A 26,564-nucleotide genomic window follows, 5' to 3' on the forward strand; every position below is an offset into this window, starting at 1 on the left:
TTGTTACTGACAAATTGAGGACTGGGAAATAACTGTAACTGTAGAAAGGACGTTTTCTTTCCACTAAACTATGATTTATTGTCAAGTAAGTTACATGAATGCGATGCTCCCAATACTAATCCCCTCTTTCCAATCTCAGGCAACATACTTCAATCCTAAACATCTACTTTTCTGTTTAGAAGCCTTTATTGGTGCCCCATTTCCTCACCAAGTCAAGACCCAGGTTCTAAACCTAGTGTGCAGCCTAGCTCTGGTTTTGTCTCCCAAACATGTGGTGCCGCACACTCTTTTCACCCTGAGATTTGCCTCCCCCGGTCACTGAAGACTGGCCTGTCCCCAACCCTCAGCATTTTCTGTTCCTGCCCGTCTGTCCTGCCAGACTCAGCCCAAATTTGCTGCTTCCCTCCCTACTCTGTACACTCCCAGTGCTTTATCTATCCCTCTCCTGTGAGATTCTCTGTATTAGGGCTATTTTCTTCCACCAGATCATAAACTCCGGCTGGAAGGATAGATCGTAATCTGGGTAAAGCTCACAGCCATATGGAAATACCTCTCTCCTGGAGCACTGGCCCCTGCCTCTTGGCCTGGCTAACTTCTACTGTAGGTATCACCTCTCCTAAGAAGCCTTCCTCCACCTTCCATCTGCAACCCCATCTCCACGCTCAAAGTGCTGCCCTGAGTTTACCATGCCAGTGTTCACCTGTCAATCTCCCTGCAGAAGTGCCTTGGTGGTGGGGAGAACATGACTATTCCTTCCTTGTTGCTGTACTCCTAGCATCTGGCATATAGTAGGTGCTCAATAAATATTTGATGCAGCAAAAACTAAGAGTTTAATACATGTTCAATGGATGTGGATGCTCTCTCCCATTAGAACATGAAATCCATTAAAAGGAAGGCATCTGCCCTCTATTTGTTTAGCACTAACTGACACGGGGGAAACTGCATGCTCAGTAAATGCGAATAAGCAAGCCCCAGGCAGGAAACGCAGAGCAAAGCCTTCAAATCCATCCTGAGTTTCCCACAGAACTCAGAGTTCTCAGCTCAGAATATACCAGCTGTCCTCACTACATGCAGCCTGAGCTCCTAGGTCCTGGCCCCATGGGACGACTACAGGGAACACTGAGCCCTCCAGTCCTGCAGCTGGGCTACTACCAGGGGTGGTGTCGCAGAGGCCTGTACAGCAGATGTGGGCCTCCAACCTCTCCATGGCACCCTGCTGCTGTTCTGAATACAATCCGCCTCCCCCAATCCCTCCTTCCCTCCTTTTATCTAGGAGCCCACCACTATAACCTGTTCATGGGATGCCTGGGGCTTTAAGACCAGAATGGAACTGCCACACTCCCCAGACCACTGCCCACCCCCCCGCCAGCTCTTGTTTTATAGGCCCAGACCCTGAGGTCCACAGAGGGAAAATGCTGCCCAGGACAAAGCTGGGACGAGGACCCAGGCCTTCCAGTGACTTCTGTGTGGACATTCAAACCCCACTTACTCTAAGAGAGTTTGAGGTTTGAAGTGGCAAGATAGCTACAGTGCAATGAGGCTTTTCAATGATAGAAATGCCTTGTTAATAAAATGAGTAAGGTGCTGGTGGTAGTGGTGGTGGTGTGTGTGTCCCAACACAAACCCCTCATGACTGGAAGACGCCTGTTTTCCCTGTACAGCAGCTGGTCCAGTTAGACTTGCTAATTCATATGAACACCTCACAACGGCCCCGCAGTTGACTATGGCCACGCTGAGTTTGGGGGCGCTGGACGAGTCTGCCTGGCTTTCCGGGGAATGGCTCAGTCAAGCAGGGGTGAGAAGGAAGCCTGGGTTTCCCTTTCCTGAGACTGTGGGTGAATCAGCCTAGAAGCAACACAAATTCTGACATTTCATTTAAAGGGAGAAATAAATCAGCATCTCTCTGAAAACAGCATCCATCCCCTATTGTTCCATGACAGGACTATGCCGTCTAAATAGTGGCGGCTCCTTGAGCATTTGGGTTCTAGTGGAGTATCTAGTGGCTTTCTTATATCCCTGACCACATCTGCTTTGGACTCCTGACTGTCCACCAAGCTGGGGGAGAGGGGGAAGATCAAGGACAATAGCAGCATGTGAGAGAGGTACAGTAGGAGGAAATATAGGGATCGGTCTGAGCAGCATTTTAATTGGAAAACACTCAAGACAAATCATACAAATGTGCAACCAGAGGTAAGGCCTTCCCTCCTGGGAGGCCTCTCACATATAAAACGACAGGGTACATCTTGATGTGCCTCTTCAAGATCCCTCCTAGCTCTCACCCTCGGTGACTCAGTGTACTTCTAATACAAGCTCCCTGACAGCATGGAGAGCGTCTTTCTCGAGCCTGCACCCCCAGCACCAGCCCTACATCCCGCATGCGGAACAGGCATAGACAGAGTTTGTGGAATCACAATATCATCACGTGTCCACTACACCTCGATGCTTGCCCTCAGGAGAATATTAGCAGGCAGTCTTAGAAATTTCTTAATGTGAACAAACCAATGAACAGGGCTGCATTCAGTCTGATTTGATAACAGTCAATCCAAACAGTCCACGGTTTGACACTCCGGGGAACAATCAAGGTGAAGCATGGAGAAATGAAAGCTATGAGAGATGCTACTCTGAAAGAATGCGAGATATTCCAGTGCTGTGATGCCTTTTCTCTTAGGAGAAGCAAAACACAAGTGGGGAGTGAACAGAAGCCTTGTAACAACTCAACGTTCAACCTGTAATCTATAGTAAATGTAAATTTGAAATAAACTTTCCTTCACTCAGTTGCATTCTGGAAAGGCATTTTTCTTTCTCCTACAGGCACTTCAATTAGAAGACAGCAGGTACATTCTGGAGTGAGGCTTCTCAAACTTCAAAGTGCGTGCAAATCACTTGGTGGCTTTGTTAAAATCGAGCCTGATTAGTAGGTCTGGGATGGGCCTGAATTCTGCATTTCTGACGAGCGCCCAGTAAGGCAACTGCTGCTGGTCAGAGGACCACAGTGTGAGTACTAAGGCCCAAAGACCATGGTTTTCCAACTCGGCTGCATATTAGAATCTCTTGGGGAGCTTTACAAACTGTGAGCCCCATCTGCAGAGATTCTGATTTCATTGGCAGGAATGCAGCCTGGGCAACAGGATTTTTTTAAAGCTCCCAGATGATTCTGTGGTGCAGAAAAGTTTGGTGCCTGACAAGTAGACCTCTATTTCCCTCTCTGAACTAGGAATAAAAGTGCCTCCCTCTAATTACTTCAAAAACAGTGTTTTGAGAACCCAAAAAGTAGCATGTAAGCAATCTATTCTCTTAGCAAGGAAATCAGCTTCTTAATACTAATAATACCCAGAGTTCCACTTAGACTATAGCATGGTTTAGCTTTAAGTAATCATTTGAATTCTAGTCATTGGTTCAGGACTATGATAGTTTCCACGGGTCTCCTCAAGGCCACACCAGAGTGAATTCAACATTACATCACTCATTCTGCTGAACCCGGCTTAGGTTATAAATGCTAGCTTTCTGTGGAAAGCTAGCCCTGATCTAGAGTAGGTTTGGAAGACAACCACAATCTCCTGATGCTTTGCACTGAGTGGGTCTCAGCCAACAACTGGGAAGACAGAGAGAGGATACTTCTGAATCACTATTGTGTTCAAAGAAATTCTGAGAAAAACCAGACCCACTATATATTGCAAATACAAAAGTGGAACCTAATACAAATCAAGCTGAGATTGCTGTATAGATTAGCATGGATTATTTACTCTCTGTTCCGTCAGGGAAGATAATAAAGACAAGACTGTAAGTACACAGACACAATAACTTCTCTTCCGTATTTTTCTGTGCAGACATTACAAACATATTAGAAGTCACTATTTTCTTTTTATACATCTACAGTAAATTACCATCAGGTAAGGATTAGTAAGTGAATAATGCCCCGTAACAAATGCACACATCTTCCCATTTGGAAATAGTTCCTCCCACATATTTTATCTCCAGCAAAGCACAAAGCCTCTTTCGCCACGTGACCACAGTGCACAGATCCCTTTGCTTACCAGTGTAGTTTGCAGAATAGTTGTTTGGGTCTAAAAACTTCTTCACTAGCTCACAATTAGACAAGATATGATTTGTGGTGATAACGTTGAGATAGTTCTGAAGACCTTTCTGCCTCTCAGCTATGAATTCACGATCCATGTTACCAATCAATTTTTTGGGAGGAAGACTTAGACCTGAAACCTTTAATTAAAAAACAAAACAAAAAGAGAATTATACTCATGTCATTCCCAAATAAGATACAGTAACAGAATCCTGAGCCATCATATTTCACTAAATTTAGGACACCATAGACTGTAAGATGCATCCTAATTTCAGTGATATTATGAAAATGTGAAAAAACTGTGCATTTTAGAGTTCATGAAATACTACATTAAGCATAGCAACTATAAAACAGTTTAATGCGTGTTTATTTTTATCAAACTTATACATGAACATAATTTCAAAAGTCAAACGATTCTTTTATTATCCACAATTCCATAGCATTCCCATGACACCAGGTGACATTTCCATTCCTCACTCTCCAGAGACAACCATATTCAATTCTTTCAACGAATCAGCATTGGGACATGTTTATATTGTTATAGCTTAATTTTTCATTTTTAGGTATTATCTATAAATTTCCCATCGTGAAAGAAGGGGATTAAGTTCTCTTTCACAATCCTGACCTCATCCCACATACATCTGATTTCTAATCCTTCCAATACAGCTGTTTTATTTAGTACAGTGTTCAAGTTTACATTAGGTAATTGATATTCACGACTGAGCCAGAGCCATGCTTACCATGCTTACTTTATCAGCGGGCAGTCTATTTTTTTTAGTTTTCTCTCAACTCCAAACTCTCCGTCTAAGCCCTTTCTCAACGTATTCAGAGACAGAGATGCACTGGTTTCATCTTGAGTATCTTCCGGAACCCACCGACCTGCTTCAAGCCGGACGGATGGTCCCTACCCCTGCTACACAGCTGGCGTCCGGGAAGCTCCCTTCACCATCATGCTGGACACGCTTTTGTCTTTCTCCTGCTTACCACCCTATCGATATCCATTCCTTCCTTTTTCTTAGGCATCCTGCACCAAAGTTTATCTCCCTTGCCCGCCTCTTAGGACGCTGACAAAAGTCTTGAAAACTTGCATGTGTAAATGTCTTTATTTTACCTTCACACTTGATTGATAGTGAGTCTCGATGTGGAATTCTAAGTTGGAAATATTTTTCCTTCAGAATTTCTAAGAACTACCTCATTGTCTTCTAGTTTCCAGTGCTGTTGCTAAAGGTTCAAGCAGTAGATTCTTTTTTTTTTTTTTAATATGGAATGCTTCACGAATTTGTGTGTCATCCTTGCACAGGGGCCATGCTAATCTTCTCTGTATCGTTCCAATTTTAGTATATGTGCTGCTGAAGCGAGCACTCAAGCAGTAGATTCTTGATTCTGGATTTTTTTTTTTCTCCCTAGAAGCTTTGACGATCTTCTCTTTGACCTCAGTTTGTGAATTCCATGTGCCTTTATGTGGTCGGCTTTCATTCTCTATGCTGAGTACTTAGCCCTTTAAATCTAGAAACTAATAACATCCTTATATTCTTTGGTATTTTCTTATATGAGGTCATTACTTCTTCCCCTACATGCCCTTTGCTTTCTTTTTCTGGAACTCCTATTTTCCAAAATTGGACTTTCTGGACTGATCTATTTTTATCTTTTCCCTCCGATTTCACACCTTTGTTAGACTTTTTTATTTTTACTGAAAAAGTTTTCTGGGTATTTCCTTTATCTTTCAGCCCTTCTAAAGAGTTTTCATTTCTACTATCTTTTTTATTTCTAAGTATTCTTTTCTTTTTTTCTTAATAACATCCTGAATTTAATGCAATTTCTTATCTCTCTGAGATTATAAAAGACAATTTTTCTGAAGTGCCTGAAATGTTCTTCTTCCTGTTTGTATTCTGCTTCCTAAAGGTTCTTTTTCTTTTCTGTTTGTTTTGGTCTTTACCTTTCATGTGCAAATCTGGTGACCCCTGGCTGTCTGCTCATACTTTCACGTGAGCACCAAAAGCTGACTAGAAGCTCCGTGTAAGTGTCTGGGGCTTGTCCTTGTGAGCTTCATTGTAGCACATGACCTCCCTCAGGTTTGTCACTGGAAGAACCTGTGACCTGTATTTAGTGTGAGAAAGAGTCTTTAGCTCTTTCCTCTTAGGCTGCGCCGATCCCCAAAAACGAATCTTCCGCTCTCCTGCCCAGAGGGTCTAGGTCTGAATGCCAGTATTCAGAGAACTGAGAGAAAGACCGCAGGAGAGGAGAGAAGAACAAGGGTTGGGCTGGGGGCAAAATTTATGCTATTTATTATGTAAATATTCTCAGCTGTGCGTGCATTCCCCAGTCCAAAGACTGTTGTACCCTCTCCAGGAAATAAACTTCTAGTTTTCTGCTGGAGGGAGAAGGGCAGGCAGAAGTTGCTCAGATGGGGGGAGATCTGGGGATCTGACTGCTTCTTCTTCTTCTTTTTTTTTTTTTTTTTTAAGATTTTATTGGGGAAAGGGAACAGGACTTTATTGGGGAACAGTGTATACTTCCAGGCCTTTTTTCCAAGTCAAGTTGTTGTCCTTTCAGTCTTAGTTGTGGAGGGTGCAGCTCAACTCCAGATCCAGTTGCCATTTTCTAGTTGTAGGGGGCACAGCCCACCATCCCTTGAGTCAAACCGACAACATTGCGGTTGAGAGGACGCATTCCAATCAACTGAGCCATCTGGGAGCTCAGTGGCAACTCAGCTCAAGGTGCCGTGTTCAATCTTAGTTGCAGGGGGGGCTGCCCACCATCCCTTGAGGGACTCGAGGAATTGAACTGGCAACCTTGTGGTTGAGAGCCTGTGCTCCAATCAACTGAGCCATCCGTGAGGCAGCTCAGCTCAAGGTGCCATGTTCAATCTTAGTTGCAGGGGGCGGAGCCCACTTCCCTTAAGGAGTTGAATGGACAACCTTGTGGTTGAGAGGCCAGTGGCCCATGTGGGAATCGAACCTGCAGCCTTCGGAGTTAGGAGCATGGAGCTCTAACTTCCTGAGCCACCAGGCCGGCCCCTGACTGCTTCTTAAACATAGTTTCAACTCCTGATTTTAGCTTGACCTTACCCCACTCTGAAAGCAGCCCCTATAACGTCAATTGCTAAAGCTTTTAGAAGTTCTGCGGTGTAAACTGGACCCAGTGGGATTATCTACCCCCCATGTCAAAATTCTGCCCTCCCTATTTGCTTAATTCGTTAGCTTGATGGGGAAACTGACCTTAAAATGGTTCCCTGCCATGTGGAACCGACCTAAAATGGTGGCCCGAGTGGAGAGAGAGGTCCCCAGCCTAAGCCCCAGCCCACTTCCGCATAACCCCCTCCAAGAGACACCTTGAACCAATCACCAGATGACACCTACCCCTTCCCCGACTCAAGAAAGTCCCCAACCCATAAAAACCTTCTCAAAACCTTGCTAGGGGCTCAGTCTTTTGGGAAGGATCCCGCTGAACCCGCCAGTATAATAAAGGAGACTCTCCTAACTCTCTGAGTGCCACTTGGGTTCTTTCCGGTCTTGGATTCTGCAACAAGCTCTCAGCCACTGAATTTTCAGTTTCAAATGTTTTGTAGTTTTCTCCTCTGCAATTTGTGTGTGTGTGAGTGTGTGTGTGTGTGTGTGTGTGTGTGTGTAAGATCAATTTAATGTTGTAAATTGAGTGGCTCCGGGAGGGAGAAAAAAATAAACGCAGGTGCTCAATGTACTATCATTATCCAGATCATTTAAAACTCCAAGTCTATTTTTAAACTTAAAAAAATAAAGCATCAAATTGGTACCTTAATTTAATGAGCAAAATCCCTTTCAAAAAGCAGTGCTATTTTACACTGGTGCTTAGATTAGAGCAGTCCAAATGGCATCTGTATTGATTGAGAAGGCCATCCTGAATTCAGACAAGGCTGTAATCTAAACCACCCATGTGGGCAAACCTAATTTAGCCTGTTCCACTCTGTATTTTTCAAACAACAATGAAGACCTTGAACTTGATATTGGACAAGATGAAAAGGTTGGCGGACAATTCTAAATTGCCTATTTCTCCAACCTAATTAATGAAAGTATGCCAGAGCACACTTAGAGTGAATTTTCTACCAGGGGTAATTCACTGCTAGATAAGACACAAATTTCAGGTCATTTTCCTCATTCACACAATTGGGCTTTACCTAAAAGCAGTTTCTTTATTAGCTAAATAAAAAATCATCCTTTTGAAGAAAGCACATCACTATCACTCAGCTAGGACATACCGTGTTTCCCTGAAAATAAGACCTAACCGGAAAATAAGCCCTAGCATGATTTTTCAGGATGACATCCCCTGAACATCAGCCCTAATGCGTCTTTTGGGGCAAAAATTAATATAAGACCCGGTCTTATTTTCAGGGAAACATGGCATCTAAACCAATCACTTTATTATCATTATTTTTTTGTTCAGGAGAATTAAGTAATACAGAATAATCAAAGGTAATATATTACTGAAAATACAACCGATTTATTTCTTTTAAAAATTCTATTAAGTTTCAGGCTATTAATCTCGTATGTGTGTGTGTGAAAGAGAGAGAGAAAGAGAGAGAAAGAGAGAGAGAGAGAGAGAGAGAGAGAGAGAGAGAGAGAGAGAGAGAATATGAGACTGTGTGCCCAGGATATAGTTATATACGCACAAAAAATATCTAAAGTTGCTGCTTGAGAAAAGCTACCTCTGGTAGAGGGCTAGTCAATTAATTTTTATTTCTATACTATAAAATGTTTACACTGCTCATTTACTACTTTTTTCAAATAAAAAAAAAGGAAAGAAAGAAAAACTCTTTTGCTTACCAAACGGATCGCATACAGAGCAGATTTTTTTTAAATGCCATTCACCAGTGTCAGCAGATTTGCCTGCACTACCCGCCCAGTGGCAGACCCAGCTGAATCCCACATCTCTCAGGATGGAGAGTCATGTCTAATATCTTTGGATTCAAACCTCAGTAGGGCAATATTTCATTCATGGTGAGGATGTGAAAATGAATTTGATAAGGTACCTGTTTCAAACTCTGTGGCCTCCAAGCTTCAACCAATCTATTTTTTCTAGCTTCATTTCACCTTAGGAAAATGTACCCATCTGCCCAGACATACCATCAGCTCTTCCAAATCATCAGGTGAAACAGAGTCCTTCGCCAACAGCCGTGGTCATCGTGTCCCTGCTATGTCAGTCTGCTAGACATACTGGAGGAGTTTACGTCCTCACAATACATATTCCGCAAAGTACTAAAACTGTGCAATGTGTGGGTTATTTTAAAGTCTTGCCTTTTACAAAAATTAGCATTCAAGAGACACTTATTTTCTTTTAACTTTCTCCTAGAATTTTTTTAAAAATGCTCACCGATTTCAGAATATAAAATTTAGAACTCCAGTGACTAATGATAAGATGGGAAAGAGAATACTAGCACATGGAGTGACAGAGTCACTAAGCCGGTGACTTCCTATATACCTCCACACTGATGGCTCGAAGCCATGACACCTCATCATCCCATTTTCCAGTACTTTCCTCTATAAGACGCCTGATGGATTCCCTTCTTGAATTAAGGGAAAGAGAACAAGGAAGCCAGCAGAAAATGCCCCCAAAGTTCCATTCATAACACCTGCATGATGACAATGCAAAGGGGAGATGATCACCAAAATGGGATCTAAAGCCCATAATCTGACCCATGCTAGCCTAGTAGAAGCCTGCAAATTATATGACAAACTGTATCATTTTCAAGAAAACTGCCTTTTGCTGCAGGAAAAACCTTCAAACTCTGAAGGTTTGGTCATACTATAATTAAAATTTCAAAAGACAACATGTGTCAAATGCATGGCCATATGGCAATCTCTCACTTCTGGTATCAGATCTTAATGACCTACAAACTGCATTCAACCACATTCCAGTGAGTATTCTAGGGAGTTCTAAACTCTCAACAGACTCTTAATTTGTTCTCATGTCCCCTCAGTGTACAGTAGAATCTCTCCAATGTCAACAATGGGCAGTAAAATTCAAATAACAAACATTTGCGCTACAACAGAACTGAGATCTGGTTTAACTCCTTCAGTTCAGATGGGGAAAGGGAGGACTGAAAGAGGAAATAACTAATCCAATGTCTGAAGGCCAGTAAGAGATAAGCCTGGACTCCTTCCCAAGTCTGAGGTTCCCGACCCAGTTCCGGTCATTTCAACTCCTGCTTCCTTCTTCTTCCTTGTTCTATGCTGTCTCCCTAGATGGTTACTAATTTGATGTTGCCTTTAAAATAAGGTGGTGATTTTTCTTCACTGTTACCACAAAATGTGCTCACTTATAAAAAGTTGGGAAAGTACAGCTTTTCTCTGTTTTTTCTTACATAGCTTACATGTGCTTGTTTGTAGAGAATTTGCAAAGTACAGAACAGTATAAAGAAGCAGAAAAAAAACATAACCCATAATCCCATCATCTGGGATCACCATTGTTGACATTTTGGCATATTTCCTTCCAATCTTTATTTCTAAACATTTCATGTAATTATATTATATTGCATGTATAATTTTACATCCTGCTTTTTTTTTCGCTTAGGCATTTTTTCTATTGAACTCTGCATATGTGTATTACATTTCTTTTCCTTCAGCAGGAACTCATTATCTGTCAGAAGGGTAATCAGACACTGAAAATCATGGTCACAGTTTTATTCTGCGGTTTTGGAATCCTTTTGGTCTATTTTATGGAGGCTGTTTTGAAAACAGTTTGTTGCCAAAAAGCTGTATGTACTTTCTTCTGTTTGTTTACTTGGATCCAGAAAAACCTCCCACTTGAAATGATGTCTGGCCATATCCTGCCCAACACAAGCCAACATCAATACACATGAATATTTGCATTTGAAATAAGATGCACATTGAAAGTACTCATTTTAAACAGGAAAATTACACTGAAGCAAAAATAAAATTCTATTATATTAAAAATGCCATAATTGAATAGTCAACAAAGATTCAACCTTGTATCCCTAAAGCAAGAACAAATAGGAGCTAAAACCTTTCCCCACAACCCATTCTTAGGGGCTGGGCCCAGGCAATTTCCATTTTAGAAATATTTCTCCCACAATTCTTACTCAGCTCTAGCTGAAGGACATAGTACAAAGATGAGTCCCCCTTCTTTAAAACTGGGTGAAGGTTCATCGTGTATAAAAGTGAAAATAGATAGTATGCTCCATGTTAACTCTAAGATGCTCACGCCACTATGCAACTGTCACGTGGAAATGTCTGGAGTGACTTGTGGAGAACATCCACTGCTGGAATACACTGCACATTGGTGCCCTAGCTATAATGTCATCACAGGCCCAGCTTTTGTCTAAGAGTAAAGAATATGCTATTAAAATCCATAAATGAAACCAACTAAACCTATCTATGAGGAAAATTCAATCTCTGCCAATATTCTGTCTGGAGATTTAAATTGGTCATACTATAATTAAAATTTCAAAAGACAACATGTGTCAAATGCATGGCCATATGGAAACTACCTAAAGGTTTGCAGACACTCTGGCCAATTCTATTGGAAGGAAAATAGGGCGGTAATGCTTTTAACAGTGTTGTAAATAATGTTAAAGTGTGGACTCTACAAATGCTATTTTCCACAGTTTGGTCAATAAAACATGAACATTTAAAGAAAAGGAAGCATTATGCTCCCTCCTAGCCAGCAGTCCTCCCGACCTTTTTGGACAGGATCAGAGGTCATTCAGAATAAGTGACAATGGCTAGCTCACCAATGAAGGGAGCTGAGCTGGTAATAAGCCAAGCGCTTATTAGGTAATAAACCTGGCTCAAGTTTAAAGGTTTTGTGTTACCAATCAAATCTGAGATATGACACAAGCCCAATAATCTTCAGTAATCCACTGGACTTGAAGACCAATCTGCCAAATGAAGACATGGGTAGTATTGCCAATATTTCCAACAGTACTAAAGCCCCTCTAGGACCCCTCAATCATTACCGTATGGGCTGTGTTTCCAGGGAAAGAATGCAGCTCATCCCTTTTTCCATTATGGCCACCAACTTAGGAACATTTAAATCAAAGGAATTTACAAATATGTATTTAAAAGGAAAAGTTACACTGAAAAATTCTCTAGTTACTGCTGAATGTTGGTCTGCAATGCTGAGTAAACAGCCTAGTTTAGTAGAAAGAGTCTGATGAAGTTCCAGCTCCATCTAAATGAACACCTCTAGCAATTCATTTAATCATTTCTAATCTGCAAAAAGGGTAATACACAGCATCCCGTGATCATGGTAAGGAAGCAGTCTGGCACAAAGGTACTCAGTTGCAGAGTGACTGTTACAAATCACATGTTTGTTCTCGAAAGTTTATTTTTAGAGTACACACATCATCTGTTTAAAGTATGACTTTAGCTCTTTTGCCAGGGAAATTTGCTAATTTCTTGTTCCCGATATTGCCATTTCCAACTGGTTTCTAAGACACCCTAGGCCATCAATGTGTGTCATTAGTGTCTTACGATATTTACCTGTAAGCTGTTATTCAGCAAATCAAAGTCACTGTATCTCCTGACAATCTGTAAGAAACAAGACAGTGGTGTTTAATTCAGCACTGACCATCTCTTTTCATTTCCTTATTTAATATTGACTGGCTTTCTAGAGCTGAGGCACTTGCACTAAAGGTGCTTAACTTGTTTAACTTGACAGGCCCAGAAAACAGACCTAGCACTGTGCCAGGGTTGGCTGGGCCATGGGAAACTGGTTAATGCCAGCCAAATTCACAAGACACCAACAGGTAAGGGAAGGGGATAATGTATTTGTTTTCAGGACGAATAGCCATTTAAGTATCTTTCTTTTTAACCAGGCACCTGGAAAGATGAATTAATGATTTACTAAAAAAGGAAAAAAAATGAAATAAAACTAAAAGGAGGTGGACAGTTTTCAGGCCTTTTCATCTCTGCTCTGGATAAAACTACCCCCAGGTGAGATACTACTGTTCTCAAGACTGGACTGCAGCTGCGGGCAGAGAGCACACCTCTCCGATTCCCATGTTTCCCCTTTTGGCAGACAGTCCACCTTCCATTGTCTACACATTCTTTCTTAGCTATGTTGATGTCTTTGATTAGGCCATAGACAAATTCTACTAGTTTTCCAGGCTCTGGGCAAGGAAATTATTTTGCTTTTGAACAATTTGATGATTGTTCAACTACTAATGATGATTCTCAAATGTGAGCCTGCAGAAGACTTACCTGGAGATCACCTAGGACCGCACTGCAGAGAATCTAATTCAGTAGGTGTAGGGTGGAGCCCAAAAGTCTACATTTTTGTTACTTATCCCCTGGAATTCTAATGCACTAAATCTAGAAAACTGTATCAAAGGTTCATTTTTCTGATAGAATACTTGTCACATATACATACAAAAGTTAAATATAAGGCCATCCCTGATAAGTGCAAAGCAGCAAAAGGTAGCATAGTGGTTAACCATGGAGAATATATGAATGCCAACCCTTATCTGTCACTGGTTTGAGTGTGACCTTGGACCGGTTACTTACCTCTTGAATGTAAAATGAGGCTAACACTACCACACAGAACTGTTTTGAAAAGGTTGAATGAATTAATGTCCTTGAACCAGTGCCTAACAACAAATGCTCAATAGATATTAAATATTATAATTATTCAAACAAAAAGCAGTTTGAAATTTCAGGCAAAGAAAAGACCAAGTATGGGTCACTGTGGTCAAAGCTTGCTTAGGGTAAGAGGGAGAAAGGGAGGGAGAGAGGGAGGGAAGGAGAGACGGAGGGAGGAAGGGAAGAGGGAGGGAGGGAGGAAGAAAGGAAGGAAGGAAGGAAGGAAAAAAGGAAGGAAGGAAGGAAGGCCAAAATGGAGTCAGTTTTGCTAAGCCAGGTCACCAAACCAAAACTTTCATAACTATCCTAATTGCAGTTTCAGCCCCTCCCAGGAGTGGGGTTTTAAATCAATGAGCCTGGAATTTCCTTATTAACACTAGTGAGGTAATCTGCCAGATAAGACCCCGTACCTTCTCCTAAGAGAAGGTGTCCTTGCCAAAATAATTCACTCTTTTAACATCTTAGTCCCACCCTCCTTCTGTCTATAAAACCTTCCATTTTGTACAACTCATTAGAGCACCTCCCTAGTTGCGAGGTGGGATGCTACCTGATTCATTAATCACTTATTAGAGCCAATTAGATCTTCAAATTTACTCGGTTGAATTTTGTTCTTTAATAGAGGTAAGGTTCAAGTCGGGCTGTGAAAGATAAGGTAAGAGTTTTGGAAGATGGAAGAGGAAGAAGGTAACTATATTACTGAAACAGGAAAGAAATGGTCTCAGCATTCAGCCACCCTCTGCAAGTCAGCTGGGATGGAAGCTGCATGCAGGAAGTTTTTTTCTGAGGCCACCACTGAGGAAAGCAGACCCTGGGGCTGTAAGAAGACCCCCACCTATAGTCAACAAGGGAACCAGTACTAGAAATCGTCCATGAGTGAACTTGGGAGTCCATGAAATGCAGTGTCCAAACTTTATAATGTCCAGGGCACTGTCTCACCTTACTACCGTACCTGGCGGACTGAATTCTAATTTCCCTCATCCAAACCAAGGCTGCTGGGGAGGTTTGAATTTCTAGGAACAAAACAAGTAATTTGCCTATCCTACTTATTCTGGGTCTAGCTAGAAAACAAATTCCTAGCTAGATATTCTCCATGGTAACATCAAACATAAATTAAACCAAACAACTGGGAATAGAAAAGCCTTTTATGATATATGTCTTAGAGCTAAAGGTTTATATCTAAAAGAAGTATGATTTGTATTTATACATATTCTCATTTTCCCAGATTTTTTTATATGCCACAGTCAGAATTTTGTTTAGAAATTTTAAACATTTATAATGACCCCCCCCCCAAAAAAAATAGCTTACCTGCCAGCTGTTTTCTACAGAAATTCCTCTTTGTACCCGAATGATATATTCCTAAAAAAGAGAAAAAGAACCTCAATTATAAAAGACCCAAATCAGAAGATCAAAAACAAGTGAAAGTATCAGATAAAGTAGACTTCAGAGCAAAGAAAATAGACACAAAGAAGGATATCACATTAAGATTAAAGGGTAATCTACCAGCAAGACATAGCAGTCTTAAATGTGTATGCACCAAACACCAGTGATACAAAATATGTGAATCAAAAACTGATAGAACTGGAAGAAGACACTGACAAATCCAAGATTATTGTTGGAAACTTCAACTCCCTTCTCTCAGCAATTGCTAGAACCACTAAACAGAATTCCAGCAAAAACACAGAGGAACTCAGCAATACCATCAACCAAAAGATTACATTAGCCTTTATAGAACACTCCATCCAACAACAACAGAATACACATTCTTTTCAAGAGGATATATAGATGGCAAATAAGCACATGAAAAGATACTCAACATGACTAATCATCAAGCAAATGCAAATTAAGACCACAATGAGATATCACAATACACCTATCAGAATGGCTGAAACAAAAATAACACCAAATGCTGGCTGGCATACAAACTGGATCACTCATACATTGCCTGTGGGAATGTGAAATAGTACAGCTACTCTGAACAGTTTGGCAGTTTCCTAAAAAGTTAAACATGTAACTATCATATAACCCAGCAACTGTACTCCTGGGCATTTTCCCCAGAGAAATGAAAACTTAGGTTCATACAAAAACTTCTACACAAATGTTCATAGCAGCTTTATTAATAAGAGCCCCAAAGTAAAGCCAGCCAGATATCCTTTAACAGGTGAATGGTTAAACTTTGCTACATCCACACCATGGACTACTACTCAGCAACAAAAAGGAATAAACTACTGATACAAGCCAACAACTTGATAATTCAGAGAATTATGATGAATGAAAACAACCAATTCTGAAAGATTATAAACTGCAGATGGTCTCCAACTTATGATTTTTCTTTCGCTTTACAGTGTAAAAGCGATAGAAATTCAGTAGAAATCCTACTTCAGATTTTGAATTTGTATCTTTTCCCAAGCTAGCACTATGAGGAACAATACTTTCATGCGACTACTGTTCAGAGGCAGCAAGCCACAGCTCCAGCCTGCCACGAGATCACGAGAGTAAACTACAGATACTCTCCAGTGTACTATGCTGCCAGCGGTTTTTGGATACTGTGTTCTGAGCATGTTTAAGGTAGGCTAGGCTAAGCTATGATGTTCAGTAAGTTAGGCATGTTAGATGTATTTTTGACTTAACAATAGTTTTTCAATTTATGGTAAGTTTATGGGGACATAACTCCATTGTAAGTCAAGGAGCATCTGTATATGATTGTATTTATATAATGTGAAATGACAAAATTATAGATATGGAGAACAGATTAGTGGTTGCCAAGAGTTAAGGCTGGGGTGGTAGGGACATGTGGGAGGGAAATGGCTGTGGCTATAGAACGGCAAAGTGAGGTGCTGTGGTTTGAATGTTTATGTCCCCAAAATTTACATGTTGAAATACTAACTCCTAAAGATGATGGCACTAGGAGTTGGGCCTTTGGAAGATGTGGGGACAGAGTCCCAGAGAGCAGTTTCCAGGCTCTCGGCCTCACGTGGAAAGGTGCTGGCTCAGGTAGTAGATGGTCGTCAGCTGTAACCAGTTAGCCAATTAGCCACTGATGTAACCGCCATGGCTGCGTTGGTCAGTCGGTTGGCAGGCAGAGAAGCCGACAGCAGGTTCCAGGTCATGTGGATCCGGCCTCCAGTGAGACGATAGCGGTATGACTCCCCTATCTATGGCTCCATGGGTGTTCCTTTTTGGCCTAGCCATGTCCTGCGTTCTTACGTGGGGAGCGGGACCAGAGACCTAGCAGGCCGCCCCGCACGACAAATGGCGAAACGAGCAGGGTCTCCCACACGACAAATGGCGCAGCAAGCAGGGTCCCCCGCAAGACAGAAGGTACTTAGGTCCTGAGAGTGAAACCCTCATAACGGGATCAGTACCTTACAAAAGAGACTCCAGGGGAATCCCTTGCCTCTTCCACCATGTGTGGACACTTTTGAGAAGGTGCCAGATATGAGCCAGAAAAAGGACCCTCAGTAGACTGGGATTATGCTGACACTTTGACCGTGGACTTCCAGCATCCAGAACTGTGAGAAATAAATTTCTGTTGTGCATAAGCCACCCAGTCTATGTCATTTGGTTATAGCAGCCTGAACAGACTAAAACATGAGGTTGCTTGGATTGATGGTAAAGGGGAGCAGAGTTTGCCTCCCCAAAATATGACTCTTTGGGGATATCGATTATTTTAGGCTGGTTAACTTTAAGAAACAGCAGACATGGGAGAAGCTCTGAAAACCAAGTAGAAATTACCCTTTGTAAAGGGCAATTCCATTTGGAAGGGAAATTCCATTTATGAGACTGTTTCCCTCCGTCACTGTCCCAGGCCTGCCTTCACTAGCCCAAGAGAAGGCAGGACCTTGAATCTTGCATAACAATCTTACGTTTGTTCACTGTACTTCCCCTGTAACCTTCCACAACTCATTCCCCACCTTCCACATCTTCTTTTGTCTTTAACTGAATAACATGTATAGAGGAGATATACATGTTATTAAACTTAAATTTTTTTTTCACCTGCTAATTTGTCTGTCAATTTGATTATTAGACCAGCCAGACGAACCTTAAAGGGTAGAGGAAAATTTTCCCTCCCGACAGTGGAAACATTCTGTATCTTGACTGCATCAAATGTTACTCTCCTGGTTATGATATGGTACTCATTTTGTAAGATATCCTTACCACTGAAAGAAATTGGGTAATGGACATTTGGGATCTCTCTGAATTATTTCTTACAACTGCACGTGAATCTCCAATTATCTCAAATAAAAAGTTTAACCGTAGGCATTCCAAACTAGATGTGCTAGCAGTCAAGAGACTAAGTACGATCCATGATATTTAGTGTTCAGAGTTTGCACGATATATGCAGTCATCTAGAAAAAGCCATGATTAAGAAAACAAAACGGTAGAATAGATATGCAGTGATGGTGTTTTCCAAAGAAACCAAATCCAGTAACCGCCAAGCCTGCCTGATCATTAAAATCTCCCTGCTCCCCGGGAGCCAGGAAAAGTAAGGGTGTTAAAAATACACATTCCCAGGACCAAATCAGACTTTCTGAATCAGAATCTCTAGGATACAAACCCGGGAATTAGAAGTTTTAATAGCCTCCCTAAGTAATTCTCACTAGTAAGCAGAAAACAGATCTGGTCCAGCTTATACACACAGGAGTTATGATGAGTGTACAGATTAAACTATACAAAGAATGTTAATATTCTTTCCTCAGATGCTCAGAATTGTTTTAACATCATTGGATAGTATGATTTAGGCAGCACTCATAGTCACCACTCAATAAATCCTTATCAACGCAGTACTCAACAAATCCTTTCTACTGAATTAATTCTGACTTAAATAGGTTAGAGAGTAAAGCCACATAAGTACTGTTAACCTGGTAACTGGATTTTAAAGTAGATCTTATTACACAATCAGTCATTTCCATTGTTTATTTAGCAAAGGCTAATAAAGTCCATATAAGCAGGAAGTTCCACCTCCTCTAGAATATGTTAAGGATGATACATTCAACAACATGCTCTCAATTACTAGTGAATCAACGATGAGCCTGGCACCACGCTTAGTTGGTTTCATGTAGGGTTATAAAATACTTCAAAACTGAGTTGTGTAGTGTGGTGAATCTCTTATGCAATACACTAATGCAATTATTTCTGAATAGGTCAAGCCAAAATGCTAAAAACATGTGACATTCTTATATTTTGGGATCAGTCCTTTAGCTTTGAAATTTTCTTTTTTTTCTCAGACTTGTCTCACTGGCAAATTTTCTGAGCTTTTACATTCTTACAGGGCTGAAATTAGCACATATAATTGAGTAATTCCAAACAACAACGCATAGACAAGTTTTTTGATGTCTAAAGTCGGGGGGTGGGGGGGGAGGGAATGTTAATTCTACAAAACTGCTTCAAGCCTCCATTGCCCCATTATGATTTGCCAGAAAAAGAATATTAGTTTTCAAAATCCCAGCTCAATGTCGGGCACTTGGTAGATGCTCAGTAGACATCTGCTGTCCTGCTTCACATACTTTGAGTGTAAAATTTGTACCTGTGTCCTACAAAGATGGTGCCGCCAACCGAAAATGCCCACTAAGCACCTACCATGTTCCAATCCCTGTGCTTCGTTCATGCTGGCGATATAATTCTGAACAAGAAAAGTACTGTCTGACTCCATTCCTCCCAGGTAGACATGTAGTTTAGATTTTTTTGTTTTCACTTGGCTACAAAAGGGCACACAGTCATGTTTGGGAAAAGCATTTGGCAGACGGGCAGCACTGCGAGACAGTGCCTGGGTGCTGAGGTCAGACTGTGATACCCAAAAGTGACATGTGAATTCATGTTCCTGCCAAGACACTCTTGGTGTGTAGGCCAGTGTTCTCCAAAAAGGGTGATTCTGCCCCCAGGGGACAATTGGCAATGTCTGGAGACATCTTTGGATGTCACAGGGAAGGGCAGGAGCGCTCCCGGCATCTGGTAGACAGAGGCCAGGGAACCTGCTATATACCTAAAAGCACAGGACAGCCCCCACAACAAAGAACCAAATGTCCATGGTGCCGAGGCTGAGAAACCCACGTTCGGGAGCATCGAGTACAACAGATCATCCCAGTCCACGGAGCCTTGGGATGCGAGTGCTGGTGGGGGTTCCTCTGTCACCATCTGCCTTGGCCACAGTCCCCGGCCCTCCACACACAGCAGCATCTGTGACAGTGCACATCCCGAGAGGGTGAAATCAGTTACTGGCAGCCTCGAGTACCACCCATTGTACTTGGCCGGTAAAGGCTCATTAAGAATGAGGGTCCAGTGCAGCCCCAAGTCCCATCCACCATGTAGTTACAAATACAGAAAGACAATGGGAAATAAGATAAGGTGACGCTGTTCGGAAATATTTTTATTCCACTTCAATGGGGCAGACTGTTCCCTAATTATAAAACATTTGAATTATTTTAGTTTGCTTGATACTATCCATCCAACCTGACCAAAAGAAAATACTTTCGCCTCAAATCTCCAATGCTGTAAGCTGAAAAACCCCGTATGGTTATCTACTGCTTGCACCCACGGCTGGTGCTCTTATTCAAGCAGAGAAGAGTGCCCTGGAGACCAGTAAAAATCCCCCATTTGAAGTTAGGCCTCCACCTCCTGAGCTGGAGTCAGCGCCCAGAATCCTCCAGTGCGTCGTCCCCACTTTGCCACCCTCTCTGATGTGGAACAGAACCTGTGGTGTGTATAAAAGAGACAATAAACACCAATGCCCATCAGGCACAGAAGGGGGCATTAAGAGCCCCGTAGGGCAGCCCTGAGTCACACAGATATGCCTGCCCCAAACTCTGCCATCTGTTGCCACTTCCCCAAAGGGGGGAAGCTGTTCTTCTCCTTCCTGCTCCTCCTCAGGATACCACACGCCTTATCGTGGACGGGCAGCGTGGCTGCTTGTCAAGCCCTCGAATGTGGGCAGTTTGGCAAGTCAGTGAGGTCTGGTGCTGAAGTTCTTCAAACTGGAAAGGCACCGGGATCACATGATTTCTGACTTAAGTAAAAGAATTCATGGAAAGTGAGTGCTGATTTTGTGCCAGGAGCTTTTGCTAAGCTCCTTACTCAACACTTCTCATTCAGTTCTCACAGCCGCCAAGAGGGTAGAAGATGTCAGTTCACTCGGCTCAGGGAGATAAAGTGAGCTCTCCAAGGTCGTGTCACTAGCCAGCGAGGAGGCACCTGACTGGGGACTGGAACCCAAGTCGCTGACTCTAAGACCTTCTAACCCTCCAGGCACAGCTGGCAACCCCCAGGGCCAGGGGGCACCTGAGCCTGGCTCCTTCTGCAGCCCTGAAAGATGGGGGTCCTCATCAGTCCGTGGGACTCGGGTGGTTCACCCCTAATGACGTAGACTAGGGACTCATATGCTGAGAATGCAGGGCAGGGTTGTCCTTGCCACAATCATAATTCATGCTTCCGACACAGACCATTCTCCACGTAAGCACCCTTACTGGCATTTTGTGTCTCCTGAGTTTCCAAAATGGTATTTAAGATTTCTGTGCACAGTAGCTGGTATTCAAAGATGTCTCACTTCGGTGAGATTTTAGGAAAACCAAGGAAGAAAACTTATTTTGAATCTGGCCCCAAATTACATTAGTGAGGCTATAAACACAGGCCACTTTAAAAGAAATGTGTTAAAGGAGCTAAAGCCAAAACTTCAGCAAACCTTTAAACCAGCCTAACCCATGTAATTTGTTTCTTCCCTTTGGCACACACAGCTATTAGATTTACTCTTAGAGACTCAAAGTACAAAAATACAGGGCAGCTCTTCGGAGGTATTTTACAGATACCTGTCACGTGTTCCCACATCTTTACCTCTAAAGCAAAGAGTCCCAACCGTGCTACATTCTAGAATCACCTATAGAATACTTTTTAAAAGACACCTATGCTTAGACCCCACTGCCCTAAGATTCTGATTCACTTGTTTGGGCTGCGGCACAGGCATCAGGAGGTCTTAAAAGTTCCCCAGCCAGGGGTGAGAATCACATTTCTAAAACCCTCGTAAATAGGAAGCAGCTTCACACTACAAAAATAAAGCCCGTCACAAGATGAAGGAAACAAACGAACCGTGCACCCACCAAACCTTAGTCTCCTCTCCCCCCATCCCTCCCTTCCGCTTCACGTGGACTCCACTCTCCTGTCTTCTTGGGTAATGTAGGGACCTACCCTGCGCCCTAGAGGGATCCCCCACACGGGACCTGGAAGATGGCTTCCACAGGCAACAGTCACACCATCTCCCAATGGCCCTTTCAAGTGACTGCGAAAGAAGCATTACCCTCATTTACAGCTGCGGGCAGTGAGTCTCTGAGAGGATAAGTACCTCGTCGAGAGTGGTGATTCTGGGCTACGAAGCCAGGTCTGTCTCCAGCACCCACCAGCCACCCCACTTCTCTGGGTTCATTCCCAAACCTGCTTCCATCTTCAGAGAAAGGCCTGCAAAGAATGCTGAGCACAAGTGCCCTCGCTGGATGGACATCCAACACTATGCTATTTCCCTGCTCAGGACTCTTGCAGGGGTCCCATCTCCCGCAGGCTAAAACGCAAACGCCTTTGCCTAGCTTCCATATTCTTCCACACCTGACCTAACTGTCCTAACCCTTTCTTTCTACTCAAACCCTCCTCTACCCAGTCAGACTTCTTGTACCCTAAATACCTCTTACTCTCCTCTCTTTGTGGTTCTACCTATTCAAAACCTAGTTCAGCCTTTTAGTCATATTACTGCTATTTTTGTCCCATGTCTGCCTATGCTGGGGGAGGAGGGATCTCGCCAACAGGATTAAGTTCTTCACGGACTGAAATCACACATTTCTTTGTATTCCAAACAGCAACCAGCACAAGCTCAGGCCAATAGCAGAAGTGCAGCAAACACTCGATGTGTATTTGTTGACTGATGGCTTACCCCTCGGCAAGGAGGAAGCACATTGCTCTTTTTCCTGTGTACCTCTGTCGAGGTAAGTCAAACAGCACTCTCCTGTGATCTCGCAAGCTCTCAGACCTATCATCCCTTTATAAAATCAGTATTCAAACCCACAGTCTCACACAGCACAACAGCTGCAGCTCACGGGCAGCAGGCAGTGTCACCCCGAAGGACAGCGAGGTTTCTAAGGAAATTCTCAGTTACAAGGCTTCTGCTCAGCTCCCTGGCCACCTGCCTCACGGCTCATGGTCCTTAATATTTCACTCAGCATTAATGATTACTCCTTACTCTGCTAAATAGTCATTATTTATCATTGTCTCATCTGCAAATTTTCAATGCTGGAATTTCCTTGTGTTTTAATTGCTGCACAATCCAATACTGTGCAAAACCTCCCCCCAAACGAATGAAAACACTAAAGGTTTTAAAAGCATCTGAAGCTAACCTAAATTGTGGCAGGTGAGGGAAGCCAAGTATATCTCCTTTTCAACCAACCGAAATAAATTTCATTTAAAATCTAACTGATGGAATCCTAGATCCGTGTGCTTTAATTTATGCAAACAAATTATCCAGCTTTTACTGCGTTCACAGAAGGAACAAGGAACACAGCACAAGCACGCTTTGATTCCTGCAGTGAGATGCAGCGGCCCCGTGGCTTGTGCTTCTCCCTTATCTGGGCCTTTTGAAGTCCACTCTCTTCTCTGCAGGACGGTCTCCTGCGCTGCTAGGGAAGCTGGTCTCCATTCGGACTTCAAAGACAGCCACTGTTCCAGGCAGGAGTACTGCAAAGCAGCACTCAAAAATTCTTTTGACCTCAGACATGACTACAGAATGGATACAGCACTTTAAAAGCAGTTCCTGTAGCATTCTCCCGTACAAAGACCCTTAACGAATGCCAAAGCAAATTATATAATTTGCTAAGATGAGAACCCAGTATTCCACCTTACATCAAAGCAATGAGAAAAAAAAGCCCTCAAACATTTAAGGCTCAATTAAATAGGAATTAAAAATGAAATATAACCTTCACTGTTCAATAATCCTCACATCCCTCGGGTCATCACCCTAGAAGTGCAGAAACAGGCAGTGAACATAATCTCAGAGAACCGCCCACCACATGTTTAACTAGAAAAGACAGTTAAACCCAAAGACAGTTAAACACAAAGACTCCAGTCTGGTTGTACATGATTTTTGTGGGCTCCAGTAGCTAAGGTGGCCAGTGCTCACGCCTCACGCCCTCAGCTGGTACCTGTTCTGCCTCCTGGGCCACCTCTCTACCTCCCCCCATTAGCACTGCCCCAAAGACAGGCCATAGGGGCCCTCCTGGAGCCTGCTGGAGGAGCTGGTCACTGTGTGCTGGTCATCAGTGACCAGTGCCCCTCTCCCAGACACCATCACCACAAGTCCCCAGGGGGAAGGGCCCTGGCTTTCCATTCAGAGACCCGGTTCTAAGCCCACTGCTACTTACTAGTTTTGTGACCTAACGTCTCTGAGCCTCAGTTCATTCATCTGAAAAGTCCGACCTTTCCAAAAGGAATGTGGTGACTATTAGATGAGATTGTAAATTTAGAGCATCCAACACCAAGGCCAGCTTTGCAACTCTTCTCTCCTGCTAAGAAAACAGCAAACACCAGGTGTGTCTGCTGGTAAATACATCACAGCTTTAATTGGCAAGCATGGGAGACAGCAGTGGGAGACAGCAACCTCACTATGGAGACCATGGAAGGAAAAATAAAAAAGCAGTCCTTTGCTTTGAACATGGGAAACAATGTTACCTGTCTCTGACTTCTAACAGGAAGTACCATTACTCCAGCCTCTCTTGTCTCAGCTACTTTGCCCATTTGTAAAAGTGGCTAATTAAAAAGTCTGTCCCTAAAATAACCTGGATGTCAACAATAAGGGAAAGCGTTAAGTTACACATGGTTTATTCATATAGAGGAACAATATGCAAGCCTTTAAACAGATGTATTAAAAGAATTTTTCATTACAAGGGGAAAGGCGTATGCTATAACGATAAATATGAAAACAAGGATAAAAAGAATTCTGTGATATCTGATTAAGAAGAGGGAACTACACCAAATGTCAACAGCAGTTGCCTCTGGAGGTAAAATTTTGTGTGGTTTAAATTCTCTTAGCTATTTTTTTTCTGTATTTCTCAGGTTCTCTTCAATGAGCATGTATTACATTTCTAATCAGGAAAAAGGAATTTTTTAAAAAGTTCCTTGGTTTGCTACACACGTAATTTAAAACTTTAAAATAAAGAATCCTGAATGATAAAAATAGAGATTATCTGAGCATGGATAAGAGCACAAGCTATCATCTGTTTTCCTTTGGGAAGAGAACTTCTGGTCATTTTACGACTCTTCAGCACTTTTACTGTACTGGTTAGACTGGGAAAACAGGAAATGAAAGTCAAATAAATTAACTCTTCCACTTGCATCGGGGTGGTAAAACATTTGGTGGGAAAGAAGCTTGAAACAATGAATCAAAAGTCAAACCAGGGGAGTCCCTAGTCCTTTCAGTAATTTACAGTAGAACCCATCATCATCATCGTTAAGAATAACGGAGGGTTAACTACACATATATTTATTCTACTTAGCCTAAAAATGTCACTGTCTTCCTGAAACATTAGTTCCAATTCGTAACCAACCATAGAGAGACTATACATGCCACGGTGCCATCTATTTCCTCAGAGCTCAAGGTAAAAATTGCTATGTTTAGGGAGCCCTTACTTGATGCCTTCTGTTGCTCAGCTTATTCCAGCAATGCTTGGAGGTGTCACTATCTCTCTTTTACAGGAACCCCAAGGCTCAGAGAGGGTCAATGACTTAAACAAGTGCAGTCAGCTGGTCAGTGATAAGGATGAACTTCACCATGGCCTGGCAGGCCCAGGGACACGGCAGTTCCTATGTTCCATGGCCTTGGGCAGAAAGCGTTCACATCATACACCCTCTCATTCTGATGCACAGAGGTCAGCCGAACCAACAGAACCAGTCCGTCAAGTCAGGAAGAAGCTGGAGAAAGTGAGGGGCAGAGCCAGGATGAGATCCCAGGCCTGGGCATAGGAGTTAACACAGCTGTAGAGCTCTCAGAATGCCGCCCGGCCCAGGCTGCTGACTAATATCCCTGCGCTTTGCAGCCCTCCTTCCTATTACATGGATACAAACTGTTGTCTGTAAATCGGGGCTACATTGAATCTGGGCACCACATAGAAGCTGTGTACAAACAAGAAAACTATTTTCTCTTCCCAAGTTAAATAGGCCCCACTGTGAACATTAGGCAGGTCTTACAGCAGCAGAAAGGAACGTTTCTACGTGGACGTGCTGAAGTGGACATCAAGTTTGTGGACATCCCCAGCAATTTGAATGGCAGCTAATTTCAGTGATACCAAAAGGGAACCAGGTCTTTGACTAGGCTTTGCTTCCACGCTATGCTCCTATTAAAATCTAACAACAGCTGTATGAAAATGAACCTCTTCCTATGTTTTACTTTAAAAACCATGGAGGTTCTGGGTCTCAATGGACCCAAAGCCGCCTGGTTGCAGGACTCATAGGTCCTACTCTCTAGCTCCGCCTTTCTCAATCATTTCAGCAATTTGAAGAGAGTCATGACCTAAGGTTGTGACATCCAATATGGCAACTACTATGTACATGTGGCTAGTGTGACTAGAGGACTGAATTTCGAATTTCATTCAATTTTATTAAGTAGTCTAGTAGCTATAGTATTGGATGGTACAGACCGTTTGTAGAGATAAACATAGATATTTATGAAAAATGTAAGCATATTAAACACAATGTGTTGTGATTTGCTTTGTTTCCACTTAATATAACACAAATCTCTTTCAATGTTAGCAACCATACATCCGAATATTATTTCTAATGTCTATATATCTGCTCTGTCCAGTAGAGTAGCCACAAGCAATATGTGGCTATTGAGTACCTGAAATGTGGACTAGCCCACATTGAGATGCTATAATTGTAAAATACACATGGTTTCA

General features: G+C 42.5%; 1 protein-coding gene across 10 annotated transcripts in view; it reads right to left on the minus strand.

Annotated features, from left to right (window-relative positions):
- PXK (PX domain containing serine/threonine kinase like) overlaps positions 1-26,564 on the minus strand; it is a 68,643-nt gene that overhangs the window by 32,024 nt on the left and 10,055 nt on the right. For all 10 annotated transcript variants that reach the window (XM_081072011.1, XM_081072014.1, XM_081072015.1 and 7 more), the window contains exons 2-4: positions 14,956-15,006; positions 12,553-12,600; positions 4,035-4,215 (exon numbers count right to left, since the gene is read on the minus strand). In XM_081072011.1, the coding sequence (XP_080928137.1) occupies positions 4,035-4,215; positions 12,553-12,600; positions 14,956-15,006 (280 nt within the window). The remainder of the gene's footprint in view (positions 1-4,034; positions 4,216-12,552; positions 12,601-14,955; positions 15,007-26,564) is intronic.

Source organism: Rhinolophus hipposideros (genome assembly GCF_964194185.1).
Source record: "Rhinolophus hipposideros genome assembly, chromosome: 14".
Classification (NCBI taxonomy): Eukaryota; Metazoa; Chordata; class Mammalia; order Chiroptera; family Rhinolophidae; genus Rhinolophus; species Rhinolophus hipposideros.